At 48.5% G+C, this 17254-nt stretch overlaps 1 protein-coding gene across 2 annotated transcripts in view; it reads left to right on the top strand.

Annotated features, from left to right (window-relative positions):
- The window catches only part of NOS1 (nitric oxide synthase 1), a gene marked incomplete at both ends in the record, with an annotated part of 82055 nt that overhangs the window by 37818 nt on the left and 26983 nt on the right, over positions 1-17254 (top strand). Inside the window, 10 exons of one of the 2 annotated variants that reach the window (XM_080822158.1) lie at positions 1448-1587; positions 3238-3412; positions 6579-6680; positions 8172-8366; positions 8995-9080; positions 11436-11580; positions 12866-12970; positions 13530-13588; positions 14550-14651; positions 16624-16740. In XM_080822158.1, the coding sequence (XP_080678284.1) occupies positions 1448-1587; positions 3238-3412; positions 6579-6680; positions 8172-8366; positions 8995-9080; positions 11436-11580; positions 12866-12970; positions 13530-13588; positions 14550-14651; positions 16624-16740 (1226 nt within the window). The remainder of the gene's footprint in view (positions 1-1447; positions 1588-3237; positions 3413-6578; positions 6681-8171; positions 8367-8994; positions 9081-11435; positions 11581-12865; positions 12971-13529; positions 13589-14549; positions 14652-16623; positions 16741-17254) is intronic. The other variant, XM_080822159.1, reaches the window with a different exon arrangement.

A 17254-nucleotide genomic window follows, 5' to 3' on the forward strand; every position in this document is an offset into this window, starting at 1 on the left:
ATATATTTATCAGATAACTATATTACATATTTAACTTAAATGTTAAATATATTATTAGAATATATTGCTATCGGTACTTTAATATAATATTGATAAGTTAATACCGATATAATAAATATTATAATTATGATGATAATTAATAATCAAATGTTATTGAAATTAAAATATATTATTTAAATGAGCCTATTATTGAAATTATTTCACTTGCTCTATATTTGGGCTCTTTTTTTACTTTTTCAGATGTGGCTACTAAAGGGGAGCCTGGGTAGCTCAGTCGGTTAAGTGTCTGCTTTCCACTTAGGTCATGAGGGATTGAGCCCCATATCAGGCTCCCTGACGAGCAAGGAGTCTGCTTCTCCCACTCACTCTTCCTCTCTCTCTCAAATAAATAAAATATTATTTAAAAATTAAAATTTAGGGGCACCTGGGTGGCTCAGTGGGTTAAGCCTCTGCCTTCGGCTCGGGTCATGATCCCAGGGTCCTGGGATCGAGCCCCACGTCGGGCTCTCTGCTTGGCAGGGAGGCTGCTTCTCCCTTTCTATCTGCCTGCCTCTCTGCCTACTTGTGATTTCTCTGTCAAATAAAAAAATAAATAATCTTTAAAAAAAAATAAAAAAAATTAAAATTTAAGGGGCACCTCAGTGGCTCAGTCATTAGGCATCTGCCTTCAGTTCAGGTTGTGGTCCCAGGGTCCTGGGATCGGGCCCCGCATCAGGCTCCCTGGTCAGCGGGAAGCCTCTCCCACTCCCCCTGCTTGTGTTCCCTCTCTGACTCTGTCTCTCTCTGTCAAGTAAATAAATAAAATCTTTTTTAAAAATTAAAATTAAGGGGCGCCTGGGTGGCTCAGTGGGTTAAAGCCTCTGCCTTCGGCTCAGGTCGTGATCTCAGGGTCCTGGGATCGAGCCCCGCATCGGGCTCTCCGCTCGGCAGGGAGCCTGCTTCCTCCTCTCTCTCTCTGCCTGCCTCTCTGCCTACTTGTGATCTCGCTCTGTCAAATAAATAAATAAAATATTAAAAAATTAAAAATTTAAATTAAATTACATGGAGCTACTAAAAAATTTTCAAATACCTATGTGGCTTGCTTTATATTTCAATTCGACAGCTGCTCTAACAGATGCATTTATGCACAAATTCTAATCATTCCGCCCTCATCAAATGTGGTAGGTTCTCTATCTCAGGGTACCCGATGCACGCAGTTCCAGAGTGAGTACCTGGGACGTGCCAGACCCTGGGCTCGAGGGTGGTGTAGATAAAACAGTCAGATTCCACTCTTGCCGTCCGGGAGTCCCCGGTGGGCAAGAACAACATGGCCCAGAGCCTCCAGAGGAAAGTGCCGCTGGCCGGCTTGCACTGGGGTCTCTGTGCCTCCTCCCCCCGCCGCTGTGGCTGGGGGGCCTGGGGTACGGTGGCAGCGGAGGTGGTGTGACCTGGCCACTTCTGGTTGCAGATCTGCGTCCAGCAGGGCTGGAAACCCCCAAGGGGCCGCTTCGACGTCCTGCCACTCCTGCTCCAGGCCAACGGCAACGACCCCGAGTTGTTCCAGATTCCCCCAGAGCTGGTGTTGGAAGTGCCTATCAGGCACCCCAAGTAAGAGGAACCGGCAGGGGGAGGGAGGTAGGGGGGGATTCATCCAGTGCCCCTCTCTGCCTCTCCCTAACCCCCTAACTCTCCCTCTAGCCCAGACAGAGGCAGAAAGGGGGTCTTGGTTTCTTGCTCACAGTGGATTCCCCCAAGCAGTAAGTCCTCCTTGACCTGCCAGGGGATGACCATCTCTTCTGAACCATAATCTCCCTCCTCACCCCACTCCTACACAGTCAACCGGGACCTGCCCTTTTCCAGCCTTTTTCCAGCTTTCCAGAAAGCCAGAAGCACCTCCTGTCTTGTTGTGGGCACTCATTTTAAATAGAGCTGTTTAAAACTATGTGACCTGACGTGGGTCAAGTCCAGAAGGAATTTGGAGCCAGGAAGGAACTGTAAGAGCCGGGCCAGCAGCACGAGTGGAAGTCACACTTTGAGAGTGAAGGAAATCCACAGTGAGACCCTGACCTTGGAGGCAAAATGGGGGTGGGGTGGGGCAAAAAGCTCAATAATCCAAATATTATTTTAATGCAGTCTTTTTATAAAAATTAATTTTTGTATCAAAAAATTATCAAAATCTAATTTTAAAATGTTTATGTGAAAATTTTAAATAAAGACAGGATCCAGTTCAGGGCTGAAATTCAGGTAAAGCAAGCAAGGTGAGCCATGCATGTGTCAGGTGAGACCTGTCTTTATTTAAAGTTTTGATGGTTTGTTGTGGATTTTTTTTGGAGGGGCGGCACTGATTTTGTTTGGAAAACATGGAGTTAATTTAGAATGTAATGTAAAAAAAAAAAAAATAGTACTGGTCTTGATTACTGGGTTTGTTAGAGCCCTCTTAAATTTTGCACCCAAGGCTAGAGCCTTAATGACTTCACTCTCGTCCCATCCCTGGAGAGGGAGCACGTTTCCTGAGGCTCCTGACACTGCCCAGTATCTGGGAACTCACCCGATCTTCCCGGTGAAACCTGGCCTACATTCATCAATGCATTCCATCAACATGGTTTATGAATCCTGCTCTGGGCCAGGCATTGTGCAACCTTTCATAGCTGAGTTGGTCGCTGCCTCCATGGTGTTCTCCATCTCAAGAAGGAGAACTTACACGTACTCTTACCTAAATAAATATTTAATTCTAATAAAGTGCTACAAAAGAAATTTTATGATCCCCAGAGGCATCAAGCCACCTGACCCAGCCTAAACTGAGCATCAGGGAGGGCTTCCAGAGTAAGCAACATTTTAGCTGAGAATTAAAGGTTAGGTAAGGGCTGGGCAGACACAGAAGGAAGAGAGAGGATCCCGGGAGGAAGCACATGCCGTGCAAAGGCCCTGGGGTAGGAAGGAATTTGGCAAGACTCCCTTCCTCCTGGATTGGCTTTCAGAATGGGTTCTGGAGATCAGTGGCGGCCCAGTGCAGTGGCTCCCAGGCTTGCATGTTCCTCCACATCACCTGGGAGACATGTTAAAATGCGTCTCATTGGGCCCGGCTGTGGAGCCTGCAATCCTACCGGTCTGAAATGGAGCCCAGGAGTCAGGGGCTGACCTAGCGAGCCCCAGGAGGCAGCTGGCATCTCCATATCCCCGGGCTCCGGCTGCCCCACCCACGCGTCTGCCTGAGAGACTCCTGCCCCGTGGTGAGCTGGGCCGTGTCGCTCTCCGCAGGTTTGAGTGGTTCAAGGATCTGGGCCTGAAGTGGTACGGCCTCCCCGCTGTGTCCAACATGCTGCTGGAGATTGGCGGCCTGGAGTTCAGCGCCTGTCCCTTCAGCGGCTGGTACATGGGCACAGAGATCGGCGTCCGCGACTACTGTGACAACTCTCGATACAACATCCTGGAGGTGAGGTCCCTCCCTGGCCATCGCCATGGGCAGGCAGGAGGCAGAGGGGGCAGGCCCAGCGCTCCGTCCCCACGTACGAGCTTTGGGTCTTGGAAACCCGAAGAGGTTAGAACAGAGGCTGCGCCGCGGGTGAAGCCCCCAGTAATCCCAGAGCGTCCGTGGAGGGATGGGCGCAGGGGCTGTGAGCTCGGCACTGTGCCAAGCACTGTGTATCACCTCTGCGTCTGATAATCCCCATTTCACAGATGAGGAAGCTGAGGTCTTTCAGAGGTTAGAGCGACAAGCTCAAGGTCACCCACCTAGCCAGTGGCAGAGTGGGAATGAGAACTCAGGCTACCTTATGGTCCAAGTTCCTAACCATCCGGCTTACACAGTCTTTCATTAGAATGTTTTGAAAATGACCCCTGAACTCGGGATGTTTCTTGCCTCTTTCCTGAAAAACAAGGGAGGAGGGTTGGCAGCGGTGTGTCAGCATATGCACGTCTCCGTGGAGGGTCTGATTCCCTCCTTGGCTGAGTCATCCTCATCTACTAAGGGCTGCTAGGGTGGCATCTGGAGCTCAGATCTGGCAGATGCCTCAGGATAGCTGTGGTCTTGCCAGCAACTCTTATTCCTAACAACTGTCTGCCGTGGCCGGCGGTGTTTCAAAAGGAGGCAAGAGAAACAGAGAAGTTAAGCACTGGGCCTATGTCACACAGTAAATAAGGCAAGACTGGAACTCATAATCGAGCATTAGGTTTCTGTTGTTAAAATCTATGGGTGTGGGGTGCCTGGGTGGCTCAACTTGGTTAAGTGTCTGCCTTCAGCTCAGGTCATGATCCCAGGGTGCTGGGATCGAGCCCCGCATCGGGCTCCCTGCTTAGTGGGGAGTCCCTCTGCCGCTCCCCCTGCCTGTGACCGTTCTCTCTCTCTCTCTCTCATAAATAAGTAAAATCTTTAGAAATAATAATAAAATAAAGTCCATGGGTGTTCACATGGATGACCTTGAAGACGTTATGCTAAGTGAGATAAGTCAGACAGAGAAAGACAGATGCTTTGCGATATCTCTTGTATGTGGAATCTAAAAAAGCCAAATTCATAAAAAGAGAATAGAATGCTAGTTACCAGGGGCTGGTGGGTGGGGGAGTTAGGGAGGAGATGTTTCAGGGTGCAAACTTGCAGTGGAAAGATAAATAAGTTCTGGAAATCTAATGCAGAGAAGAGTAATTATAGTCAACAATACTGAATTATAAACTTCAAAGTTGCTAAGAGACTGGGTCTTAATTGTTCCCAACACAGAAAAAGAAATAATAATTATGTGACATGATAGAGGTGTTAACTAACAGTGGTAATCATATTGCACTATATAAATGTATCAAACCAGCACCTTAAGTCTGTATACCTAAAACTCACACCAATGTTATATGCCCACAATGTCTCAATTTTTTTAAAAATCCCATGGGTATTAGCTTGGAAACGGAAGCCAGGGGTCCTCAGCCTTGCCACACGCTGGAATTACCTAGGGGACTATATTATGCCTGAGTCCCACTCACCGGGATTCAGGTATAATTGCTCAGGGATAGAGCCTCAATACCAGCATTTTTCAAAGCTCCCTAGAAGATTCTACTGGGCAGCCACTGATCTCTGCAAACTTACGGCAGGAAAGGAAAAGATGTTTCAGGCAATTTCCATAGATGTGGCTCCAATCACGTTTGGGGATTTTTTTTTTTTTTAATCATAGAGTCTTTTTTTTTTTTTTTTCCTGCAACTGCTTTCCATTCTTGTAACCACAGTAATGGTGGGGAAGTTACAATGACAACATCATGGCCACAGACACTTTGCTCTCTCGTAAGATAACTCAAGTTTTGTATGTATTTATGTAAAGCGGAAAATTTCTTTCTTTCTGTGGTTGTGTCACTGCCAAAGGTCCACAACAGACCCTAGCACCCCAGCCGCAAAGAATGGATTAATATGAGACCTGCTTTCGTGGTCTCTGCTTACATTTCCATGTAAGCAGTCCTCCCCGAGTAACTTAAATGAGACACACTCCCGCGCCAGCCCTCCCAGTCCAATCTCTGTTATGTACAAATGTTGACAGCTGGGCTGGGAAGCCGTTTCCCCAAACCTGAGAAATTGTCGCCTCCTAGCCCCATAATGAGACCTGGGCTCCCACAAGTGACTAGAATTGACAGAGGAAGGAAAAGCAAAGCGCTAATTAATGAATTTGCCGTTGGGTCTTCCCCACTCCTGACATCAGCCCCTGGTTCAGCTCAAGTTGTCAGAAGCTGGTTTGTTTCCACTGTAGCCAATGCAGTCGGCTAGCTGGGTAGCTGCTCTCAGATGTTGGAGGTTGGGCCCCTGCCTGGGCCCCAGCTCCAAGGCCAAATGGCTCTATGGATCTCGCTGAGCCTCGGTTTCCTTATCTGTCAGATAGACTCAAGGCAGGTGTTCCCCTGAGCTCAAAGCCCCTGCAATGTGGATCCCAAGCATGGCTACTCTCCAGACATAGAGCAGGATCGGTGGAGAGCTTTTCCTTCTAGAAAGCAGAGGATGTCACTTCCAGACCCACCCTTCTGCTTAAAGCCCTCCAAAGACCCTCTCCATGATATTTGGAATGAAATCCTGATTCCTAGACTTATCCCAAATCCTGCACGATCCAGTCCTGCCTCTCTCTCCCACCAACTCCCCTGGCTTACTGCTCCCGCCCCTCAAATACACTGGCCTTCTTCCTATATCTCAGATGGTACAAGCCTGATCCCACCTCAGGGTCTTTGCACCTGCTGTTCTCTTTACCTAGAACCTTCCCTCCGTAGACCTGCAGATATTATCTTGCTTCTTCTCGTCATCTGGGTCTCACCCGATAATGCCACCTCCACAGTGGGTCTTTGCTGACTATCCTGGCTCAGTCTGGCCCCCTTATCCCCCCCTTGTCTTATTTTCTCTCTAGGAATTAGCATTTATCACAATATTAACTGTTTCTCTCCCTCACTAGAAGGTAAGCTCAAAAATAAAACGGCCACCCAAGTCACTCCAGTTTTCTGCTGCCAGTGGGTTCTCAATAGAAAAGTCTTTTGAGTGAGTTTGTCAGCTTGGCAGTGAGTTGGCTACTTGGTGAAGAAGTTCATTGGTAGCCCTGTCTCTCCTGCGGTGGCCCAGCCTGTGAGTCCGTGTTTCGTTCCTGTTTCAGGAAGTGGCCAAGAAGATGAACTTGGACATGAGGAAGACATCCTCCCTGTGGAAGGACCAGGCGCTGGTGGAAATCAACATTGCTGTTCTCTATAGCTTCCAGGTAGCACAGGGCACACACCCTGGTTGGCACGTCTCCAGGGGGCACTAAAGCCTTCCAGAGGCTTGGAGCAGAAGGTCAAGAGACCTGGCTACCAGGAGGGGGGAGATCTGTTCACCAGCAAGTTCTACCTCCCAACACACATGCCTTGACTCCATTTAGGATCTTGGGTGGAGACCATTTGAGGAAGAGATGACTGGGTGGGGGAGGGGCATTGGGACTCGCTGCTTATGATTTATTGGAATTGGGACGGCAGGCATCCTCTGTGTCTTTCCACTTCTTTGGGGTTCAGACTATCACACGATGGGCACGAATACCCCTCTTCGTTATCAGAAGCATATCGGCCCTCTGAACGTGTGGATCTGTGGTAGGTGGAATGACACAGGATAGCTGTAGGGTTGAGTATCTAAACCATGAGGCTTTTGAGAGCAACAGAAAGACACTGCTAATAATTATGCCAGGGTGACAGGCATTAGCTGGCCTTCTCCCAGGCAGAAGTCTATAGAAGACTATAGAATAGAGATCATTCTCTGTAATAGACACCAGCTAGCTCTGTCTCTGGAGGCTGAGAGTCTGGGAACCTAGGCTCTTCTAGTCATCCATGGAAGGTGCACACAGTAGAATGAACGGATCAAGGCATGGGTAGGTATGAATATGGACCATGGGCCTCCATGTCAGGCGTAGGGAGAATGGGCACACGCAGGAACATCCCAGGGAAGAGACAGGTTGAGATGGCATGAGGGGGAAGGAAGTCCCCTCTTCTCTCTCCAGTGTGGAGGAGTGGGTTTTGGGGAGTCACTGAGAAGGATGGAGTGTAGTTTGGGGGGCTGGGGGCCTGGCATGAAGACTGGTGAGCCAGAGATAGGAGGGACGTGAGCGGGATGAGGAATTGAGGAAGGAAGATGCAGAAGTGGGCAAGGGTTTGTGGACAGAGAGGGAAAGCGCTTTTCAGACAAGGTTCGAATCCAGACCAGCCAACCAGCACGGGCCCCGGGGGCGGGTTACCTAGATAGGCAGCCCACCCACCTCCACCACAATTTCTGTGTCTTAATTTTAATAAACTCCTCCTGGGTCCCTAAAAATGTTTAAGAGGATTTTGTATCAGCACCGTAAATGGAGCGTCAGTATCAGTTGCCATAAATAGAAGGTAATTATAATATTAAATAAATTAATAAGCAAAGAAACACAAGGAAAACAATACAGAGTTGTTAAATTCTAGCTCAGTGCTGCCTGAGTTTCCTCTCTCTGGTGAAAAATGGCGGTGGGAGAGGAAGGAGAGAAGAAAATTGGCAAGAGAGGCGTTAAAAACGGGTTAGCACCAAAAGGAGACTCTCCCCTGGGTACAACTGAGAGGGACGTGTGGAGAATCACTTCACACCGCCTCACGTCATCTCCGGGAACCCCCTCTGGGAAAGGCTGCTCCATGGGGATGGGAGTCGTGAAATAACCCAGCTTCCTTTCCTCCGTGACTCCCCATCCCCTCTCCTCCCACAGAGTGACAAAGTGACCATCGTTGACCACCACTCAGCCACCGAGTCCTTCATTAAGCACATGGAGAATGAATACCGCTGCCGGGGGGGCTGCCCCGCTGACTGGGTGTGGATTGTGCCCCCCATGTCCGGCAGCATCACCCCAGTCTTCCACCAGGAGATGCTCAACTACCGGCTCACCCCCTCCTTCGAATACCAGGTCCTGCCCCTCTCTGCCTCTTTGGTGCTAAATCATCAATATTTGGGATGCATGTTCTGCTTCAAGCATGTCTGAATTCAGACTTGCTCTTTGAGCACTCAAGGGCGCCATGGCCAATGTGGCTGGTGGCTACCATATTGGCCAGCACAGCTCTAGCTCAGAGACTAATGGGGTCCCCAGGAGAGTGTTTGAGAGGACCGAGGGCTGAGTGAAAAGGTCTAGATGGACAATGCAGGGAGACTGGACCAGCCATTCTGTACAAAGACCGCTATGTACACCAGCAGCAGAACCAGTCCCTTCAAGGACTGAGGGTTGGGGCGCCTGGGTGGCTCAGTGGATTAAGCCTCTGCCTTTGGCTCAGGTCATGATCTCAGGGTCCTGGGATCAAGCCCTGCATCGGGCTCTCTGCTTGGCAGGGAGCCTGCTTTCCCCTCCCTCTCTGCCTGCCTCTCTGCCTACTTGTGATCTCTGTCTGTCAAATAAATAAATAAAATCTTTAGGGGGAGAAAGAAAAAAAGGACTGAGGGTTGGACATAGCTGGGTAGCCACAAGCACCCAGGAAGTCCTGCGGGTCCCCTAAGGGGAACTAGACTTCCTCACTTCACTGACCATGGTCCTCTCTTCCCAGCCTGAGCCTTGGAACACCCATGTCTGGAAAGGTACCAATGGGACCCCCACAAAGCGGCGAGCCATCGGCTTCAAGAAGCTGGCAGAGTAAGTCGCCTCAAGTGGGTGGGGGATAGAAGTGCCTCCAAACTCAGAGAGTCCCCAGAGAGGAGGCTGGGCAGATGCTTGTGCCTCTGACCCCTCATGTGATGTGGCTTCTCCATCTTCTCTGACCCCCTCATGCCGCCTTTGCCTGAGGGTCTGAGATGTGGATGTTGCTTCAACTTTTTTCCTTCCCAACCTCACATTCCTCACTTCCATGTCCTAAATTCTTGTCTGAAGGGCAGTGGCCTATTGATAAGCCAGCTCTCCAAAAAATAACAAGAGTGGTTCTAGTAATAATAATAATGATGTAGATTTGTAACATTTGCCAGTTTCCATGGTGTAACTACTCCATGACCAATTTCAAGCTACCAACAGGAAGTCACTGAACCCAGAGGTGGGAGGAACTGGGATGAGCCAACTCAAGAGGGCTCTCACCCAGGGCTGAGCTCTAACATCACTCGTTCATTCATTCATTCATTCATTCATTCATTCATTTGGCCAAGAAATGAATACTGAAGGTCTACCTTGTGCCAGGCACTGTGCTGATCTCCAGGGATGCCTGATGAGCCAGATCAATGTTGTTCCTGTCAAAGCTCACAGCCGTTCATTTTCCAAGAATCACAGAAATACAGTAAACATTGCAAGTGCCATTGAGGGCTGATTCATGGTGCCGTGTATAGAGCTAACCGAGTTTGGGAGGTCAGAGAGGGCTTCCTTCAGAAGATGACAACTGGGCTGAAGAATGAGATGAAGAGACTTAACTGAGCGAAGGAGGGAGGGAAAGAGGTTATGGGCCAAGCCACCAAAGAGTAATAATTCCTGGAGAATGTGTGGCCAACCAAGGGACCCGCTGACTAATGAGGTGGGGGGTGACTGAGATGATCCGACGGGGAGGCCAGCCTTCTCCTAAAGAAAGTGAACTCCACGGACCCCGTCAGCACAGACCCCTGTTTGGAATTAAGCTTTTGGCAGAGGATCTGGGCATGCATTGAGCGGCTCTTCCATCAGCACCCTCTGATCCAAAACTCTCAGGGTACAATCCCTACAGATGCCATCCATTCCATGAACCCCAGAAGCAAGGCCCTGGTGACTCCAAACCTAGGTTCTGGCTCCATTAACATGGCTCATGCCATGTCTCTCCCTCTGTCTTCCTCCCCTCTCTCTCCTTCCACCTAACCCCCGTCTTCCAGCCACACAAGAACACATCAGCAACCATTCTTTCCCTAACAAGAGAATCACAGATATTCTTGGGGAGGGCAGCCTTTGGCTTCACTTCAGTTCAACTGTTTTGGGAAGAAAAAGGAGGAAGAAATCTAAAACATTAATTGCACTATTACATGTGGGATAGAAACAATGGTAGTTAATTATAGATGCTTTTTTATGCTCCGATCACTCAAAGGGAATCCTCCAGACACCTTTTATTCTTTTCTGTTTCTCCCCCTGAGCTCGGGGTCCTCCTGCAGTGTGGGTGGTTTCCCTGATTCTTAAAAATGTATTTACCACCAATCATCCCCAGGTGGGGGTAATTAACAATTTGCCTACTCCGAGGATCCTTGTTGGACCAGGGATGCTGGCTCAGGAGGTGAGCCCAGGCCTTCCTGAGCCTCTGCCTGTCTGCCACCCCTATGCCCTCATCAACAGGAAGGAAGGAACCCAGGTTCTGAATTCTCCATTTAACTGGAAAGAGCCTAGCCTGGATATTCAAACTCCCCGGGGCTTTGGTGGGAGCAGCATCTTTAAAATTCATTTCCTCTTTCGATGGATATTTATTTAGTGCCTGTTAGCTATCAGGCTCTGTGCAAGACCCTGAAGATGAAGCCTGATTTAGTCCTTCCTTCGTGGATTTATAAACCTCTAAAATTCCTTCTAACTCAATACCTAGTGATTTATTAGTGATACATTCTCTCTCTCTCTCTCTCTCTCTCTCTCATGCACACACACACACACAAACTAGAATGAAAGCTTCATGACAGCTACATGTCTGTATTTTTCAGTTCATATAACTATGCCCAGCACATGAGTTAGCACCCAACAAACATTTGATGAATGAATGAAGGATCATATATGGGGGCCATGCTTGGCAAACCAAGGTTCTCAAGACCGGGATTGGTCAACCAAGCAACTAACAAAACTAACCAACTATGATAGCTCACAACTAGTTGCCCTGGAGGGATTTAATAAAGGGGTCAATATGTTGCTAAACTCATGCTTCTAGTGTCCCTGAAACCATCAAAGATCAAGAGAATAAGTTCCCTCCCACTACTTTTCAGGGATCATGGTTCTTGCCCAAAAGCCCCAGTCTAGCATCTTCCCTCCTTTCTACATTTCCCATTTTCCTCTCCATCCTCTTCTCCCCAGAGCCGTCAAGTTCTCAGCCAAGCTCATGGGGCAGGCAATGGCCAAGAGGGTCAAGGCGACCATCCTTTATGCCACAGAAACGGGCAAGTCACAGGCCTATGCTAAAACCTTGTGCGAGATCTTCAAACATGCCTTTGATGCCAAGGTGGGTAGGGGGTAGTGCCAGCTCCCTGGCCCTTCATGGTGAACATAGTTGGGAAGGGAAGGAGGGAGGTCAACAGAGAAGAACCTTTGAGAATGAATAAAAAAAGCACATCTCGAGGTGCCCTTCGGCATGCACATGCGTATTTGCATAAATTGCAGGGGACTTTGAGGCCCGTCTTCCCATGTCCTTCCAGGAGAGTCCAGGAATCACAAAATGAAACCCCATCTCAGAGCCAAATCTTAGAGGGTTTATGAGAAAACCTTCTGGGGTGAGTTTGGAAAGCTCTGCATTAAACACAGTTCAATCTCAGAGCCTTCAGTTAGCAAGTCCATACCGTTGACCCTTGTACAACATGGGGGTCGGGGTGCTGAAAATCTGCGTATATCTTTTGACTCCCCCCAAACTTAACTACTAAAATAGTCTATTACTGACCAGAAGCTTTAATGATAACGTGAACAGTTGATTACACCTGTTTTGTATGTTGTATGTATCATATACTCTATTCTTACAGTGAAGGAACCTAGAGAAAATGTTATTAAGAAAACGAGAAGGAAGAGAAAATGCATTGGCAGTACTGTACTGTATTTATTGGGAAAAACGCACGTATAAGTGGACCCACGCAGTTCAAACCCATGTTGTTCAAGGTCTACTGTATTCTAATCTCCAAATGAAAAGGGGTTGGAGTATAAGCATGTTTGTTCATGGCTCACTTATTTTCAAAGAGCCTCTCAGGGGACTGGGTTTCCCCAGAACCTACTTAGAGAAACATTGCTCAAGAGGTGCTAAGATATAGGGCAATAATCTTCCTTACGACAGGAATCTCAGACTTACTTGGCCCAGGTCCCATGCTGGTGGAGGGAGGATTAGCAAGGAGTCTAAGCAGACCTGGTCAGAGCCAGGTGGGCCATTCCCAGTCTAAATGTGATCAAGAAGATTCCAGGATCAGTTAGGTGTAAGCCCAAGGATCTCAATCAAGATCTCTCTCTATTAGCGGCCAACCCCTTCCACCATCGCTCCCAGGTTCTTTATGGTCGTTCAGGCCACTGTGACCACAGAAAGGCCCCACACTGCCAAAAGAACTTTTAGTTCTACCCACTTGGGCCCATTGAAGTAGTGACACCCAGAACTTTTGTTTCTTCTTCCAAAGGAGATGGCTCGAAATGACTCATCTTTTTCCTCTGTCCCTCTTCTTCTCCTTCCCCCATCACTTTTTGTTCTCTCTTATCTCTTCTCCTTGTCACATTCTCCCTTCCTCTCCCCCCTCCCTTCATCCTGACCCACCTAGGTGATGTCCATGGAAGAATATGACATTGTACATCTGGAACATGAAACTCTCGTCCTCGTGGTTACCAGCACTTTTGGCAATGGAGACCCCCCTGAGAATGGGGAGGTAAGATGACCTTTCACCTGTTCTAGCATGTTCTCCTTTGGGGTGGGGGTGGGGAGGAAGGGCAGCAGGTATACCTGCCAGTCAACAGCAAATCCTCCCAGAGCCTCAAAAGCCCATGACTTCGATTTGGATCCAAGTTCCACAAAGATTGGACAATTCCCAAGACCTCAGTCTCATGATGTCCTCAGTGAAAATGCTCTCTCCTGAGTGAGCTGCCGTGCTTTGGAATGGATGCCCCAATCAGGACTTTGACATCCCCTGCTCCAGATAAGAGAAGCGGGGATGGTATTTTTATAGAGAGAAAGCCACAGTGGGGATTTGTTGTGCGGGGGGTAGCAGGTCCACGCCTGGAGTCATTTCATCAGCGTGTCCTTCCACGTGTACCCGCACACGTGGAACACACAGCTGCCCAGCCCAAACCCCTGATTGTCCCTCGCATCCTGGCCCCCAGAGGCGTCAGGCATGTGCCTGATGTGTCAGCCAGGACCCCGGACGCCCAACCCTGTTCCGGGTTTCTAAGTCCGTGTTCCATGCTTCAGTCATCTCTTTTGGCTTCCAGAAATTCGGCTGCGCTTTGATGGAAATGAGGCACCCCAACTCTGTGCACGAGGAAAGGAAGTAAGTAAATGACCCTCCAGGGTCACGTCACACACTCAGGAGGGTAACTGAAGATTGTCTTTTGGCACCTGGGGTTCACATTTGAGTGTGGGCTGGTTTTTGTGACCTAAGGTCCCCTTGCGAGCAGTGTTAGCTGGTGGGTGTCTGGGGCTCACTGGGGCTGACGTTCTGGCTCCTCGGGTGAGTTTACTGCCCTGTGCCTCAGTTTCTTTTTCCATCAAATAGGACTTGTTATACCTGCCTTAACTTCTTAACTTGTAAGAACCGAGGGAGAAAACAGATGTGGGCATCTTTTGAAAACTCATGACCCCCTAAGTGTAGACACTGGTTCTTACTATCTCCCCACTTTGGAAGCATACATTCGAAATCAGTGAAAATGAGTTTCTTACCCCAGAACTGTTCCATGGGATGCTCCTGGTGGAGTTCTAGCTAGTATAGAGGTTGAGTTCCGAAGATGAGATACCTCCTAAGGCAAACAAACAAACAAACAAGCAAAAAGAAAACAACAACAACAAAATGTAGCCAAAAGATGTTTGCGGTGAAATTGCATCCCAATGCAGCGTTGGGTTCTAAAGAGATTTCATAAGGTGGCCTGTCATCACGAGTACCCTTGCAAAGCCGTAAGTCCCACATAATGCAGAGAACATAGGGCGTGTGCATGCTGAGGTCTCTTTCAAGGAGCCCGATACGGCGTCTCCTCCAGCACGGAGCAGAGCAAGTGCCTTAGCTGACTGGTGTTCAGAGACCGGGGTCCACAGAAAACCTCTCCTGGTTTTCTCCTTTGCAAAGCACCTGTTGCCAAGCTCACATACGTTCCATTCCCAAGGGATAGCTGCGTCCCTCCTGCTCAGCCATCTTTGTCCTTGCTCTCCCTGCCCCTCTCCTTTCCAGGTGACCATCACAGGCTCCCCCTCACCCCTCCTTCAGGGAGAGAGAGGGCACCATCCATTCTCCCCTCTAGGTACCCGGAACCCTTGCGTTTCTTTCCCCGTAAAGCGCCTCCCCTCCCCCAAGGTGACCCAGGAGTCCGTGGTCTGGCTGCAGCCCGTGACAGCCAGCAGAGGTAGAGTGTGTGTGTGCTGTGTACATGGGCATGTGTGCCCTGTGTTCGTGTATGCATGCAGGGGGGGGGGGGAGTGTGCCCAATGCCCAAGCATCCAAGGCCACATCTGCATCTCAAGGAGACCTGAGTCCTAACCCAGGCTGTGCTACTAACTCACCAAGCAACCATGAGCAAGGCATTTGACCTCTCTGGGCCTCAGTCTTTCTCATCTGCCAAATGGGGAGAAACCGTCTCTGCCCCAGCCACCTCTGGGAGTGGCTGAGAGGATCAAAGGATAAAAACAAAGAGGAAAGCAGTTGGAAAAACCTCAAACCTCATACAAATACATGTGCCGTTATTTTTAACCCACAAGCATTAACCATCCCTCCCACACTAACAACACAGCCACCCCCTGATATGTTGCATGACTTATTTGCAGAAATGACTCAATGTGAGACTATTTTAGGGCAGAAAATACACTTACATATATTTAGAACTTTCCTGATGCTGGAACGAAAACTTTGAAGAACGTCCAGCTCAGAAGCCCTGCCTGCCAGAACACGCAGTGTCTTTTTTTGTCTTTTGCACTCGGATTTGTTTGTGGGGTGTCGTTTTGTTTTGGTTTGGGTGTTGGGCTTTTGTTGGGGGGGGTTGTTTTGTTTTCTGGTCTTGGGATTTTGTTTTGTTTTATGTTTTGTTTGTTTGTTGTTGTTTTTCTTTGCCTGAAAACACCACTTCCCACTTTTGGAGGAGAACAGGGAGACTGGCTCTTTCTTTGAAGTCTCAAGGCTCCCGAGCCTCTCGTGCTGAGGTCTGCGTCCCAGTGACATCTTCCTTCCCCTTCAATCCCCTTCAGAAGAGTTTAGTAAAAAATTTCAATCTCGGGACGCCTGGGTGGCTCAGTTGGTTAAGCAGCTGCCTTCGGCTCAGGTCATGATCCCAGGGTCCTGGGATCGAGTCCCACATCGGGCTCCTTGCTCAGCAGGGAGCCTGCTTCTCTGCCTCTGCCTGCCTCTCTGTCTGCCTGTGCTCACTCTCTCTGACAAATAAATAAATAAAATCTTTAAAAAAAAAATTCAATCTCTTTTCATGCCATGCCTCAGTGCTAGAACGTTTTCCACATTTCCTTGAAATGGGAAATGTGACAGCTCCTTGAAACGTCCAAGGTCCATAACTTGATGGAGAGAGAGCATTGAATGGGAGTTGTCTGGCACAATCCAGGAAAACTTTCTAGGGTGGTGTAACTGTTCCACAACTGTACTATCCAATATGGCAGCCCCCAGCCACATGTGGCTCCTGAGCGCTTAACACATGACTAGTACAAGCAAGGAACAGAATATTTAACTGTGTTTCTTTGGAATCCATTGAACTTTATGTTTCAGTAAATACACAGAGCTACCATAGCGGGCAGCACAAGTTAGTTCTTAGCTGACTGGCTAAGACTGACTTAGCTCCTGGCTACTCGGACTGAGGTCTGGGGACTGGCAACATTGGCATGTCTTGGGTACTTCTTAGAAATGCAGAACCTCACACCCTGCCCAGATAAGCTGAATCAGAATCTGCCCTTTAACGGCATCCCAGAAGGATGTGTGTGCTCATCACAATTTGGCAAGCCAAGAAGTGTGGTCTAATGGTTAGGGGATGGTCTGTTCTATTTGTGACTTTTTTTTTCCCATTAAATCATTTTGACCATCTTGCTCTCAAGATTCCTTGAGTCGAGTGTGGTCAGAAACGTTTTAAATACAAGTGGTGTCATGTGCAGATGGCTAGCTATCATCATGGTGGATGAAGGTAAGTTGATCCATTCTGGAAGAGTCCATAGAAGCCTTATGGTCTCAAAAAAAAAAAAAAAAAAAAAAAGAAGAAGACTTATGGTCTCAACATGCGAGAGAAAGTCCTAGAAACAGGACTGGTCATTTGAAGATCCTTTGGAGTGTCTACCTCAACAAGGGGTTCCAAGTCAGGACTCACAGGCTCTCTTCTGTTTTGGCAGGAGCTACAAGGTCCGATTCAATAGCGTTTCCTCATATTCTGACTCCCATAAATCATCGGGTGACGGGCCAGACCTCAGAGACAACTTCGAGAGTGCTGGACCCCTGGCAAACGTGAGGTGAGCAAGGACTGAGGGCATCGGGGAAGACATCTTGGTGAGCTGGATTCAGTTGCAAAGTGAGCTCTTGTTAGGGGGTCTCCCTTCTATTTCCAACCTTCTCTTGAATAACCAGCTGTATTGTCATTGTCTGGTGACTCCTCCCGACCTGTTTAAGCACACTAGTTGGGCTCTCCTATCACCTCTTCCTAAACACACTCTCAGAGCTCCATCGCCCAAATCTCAGCCCATCATCCTGTGTGCTGAAGGTTGTTAGTCCCTAGAAATTACTCAATGAGCTACGCTTCCCGGTGATATGTTTTACACCTAACAGAAGCTTCTGGAGACACCCCCCTCATGCCCCAGTGGTTCTCAACCCTGCACGCACATCAAAATCATCTGGAGATGTTTGCAATATACCAATAACCAAGCCCCGTTTCCAGAGATTCTGATGTAGTTCATCTAGAATTAGGCCCAAGTATTGCCTTTTACTTCCTTAGTTTCCCAAGTGACTCTAATGTGCAGTCAGATGCAA

Source organism: Martes martes (genome assembly GCF_963455335.1).
Source record: "Martes martes genome assembly, chromosome: 13".
NCBI lineage: Eukaryota > Metazoa > Chordata > Mammalia > Carnivora > Mustelidae > Martes > Martes martes.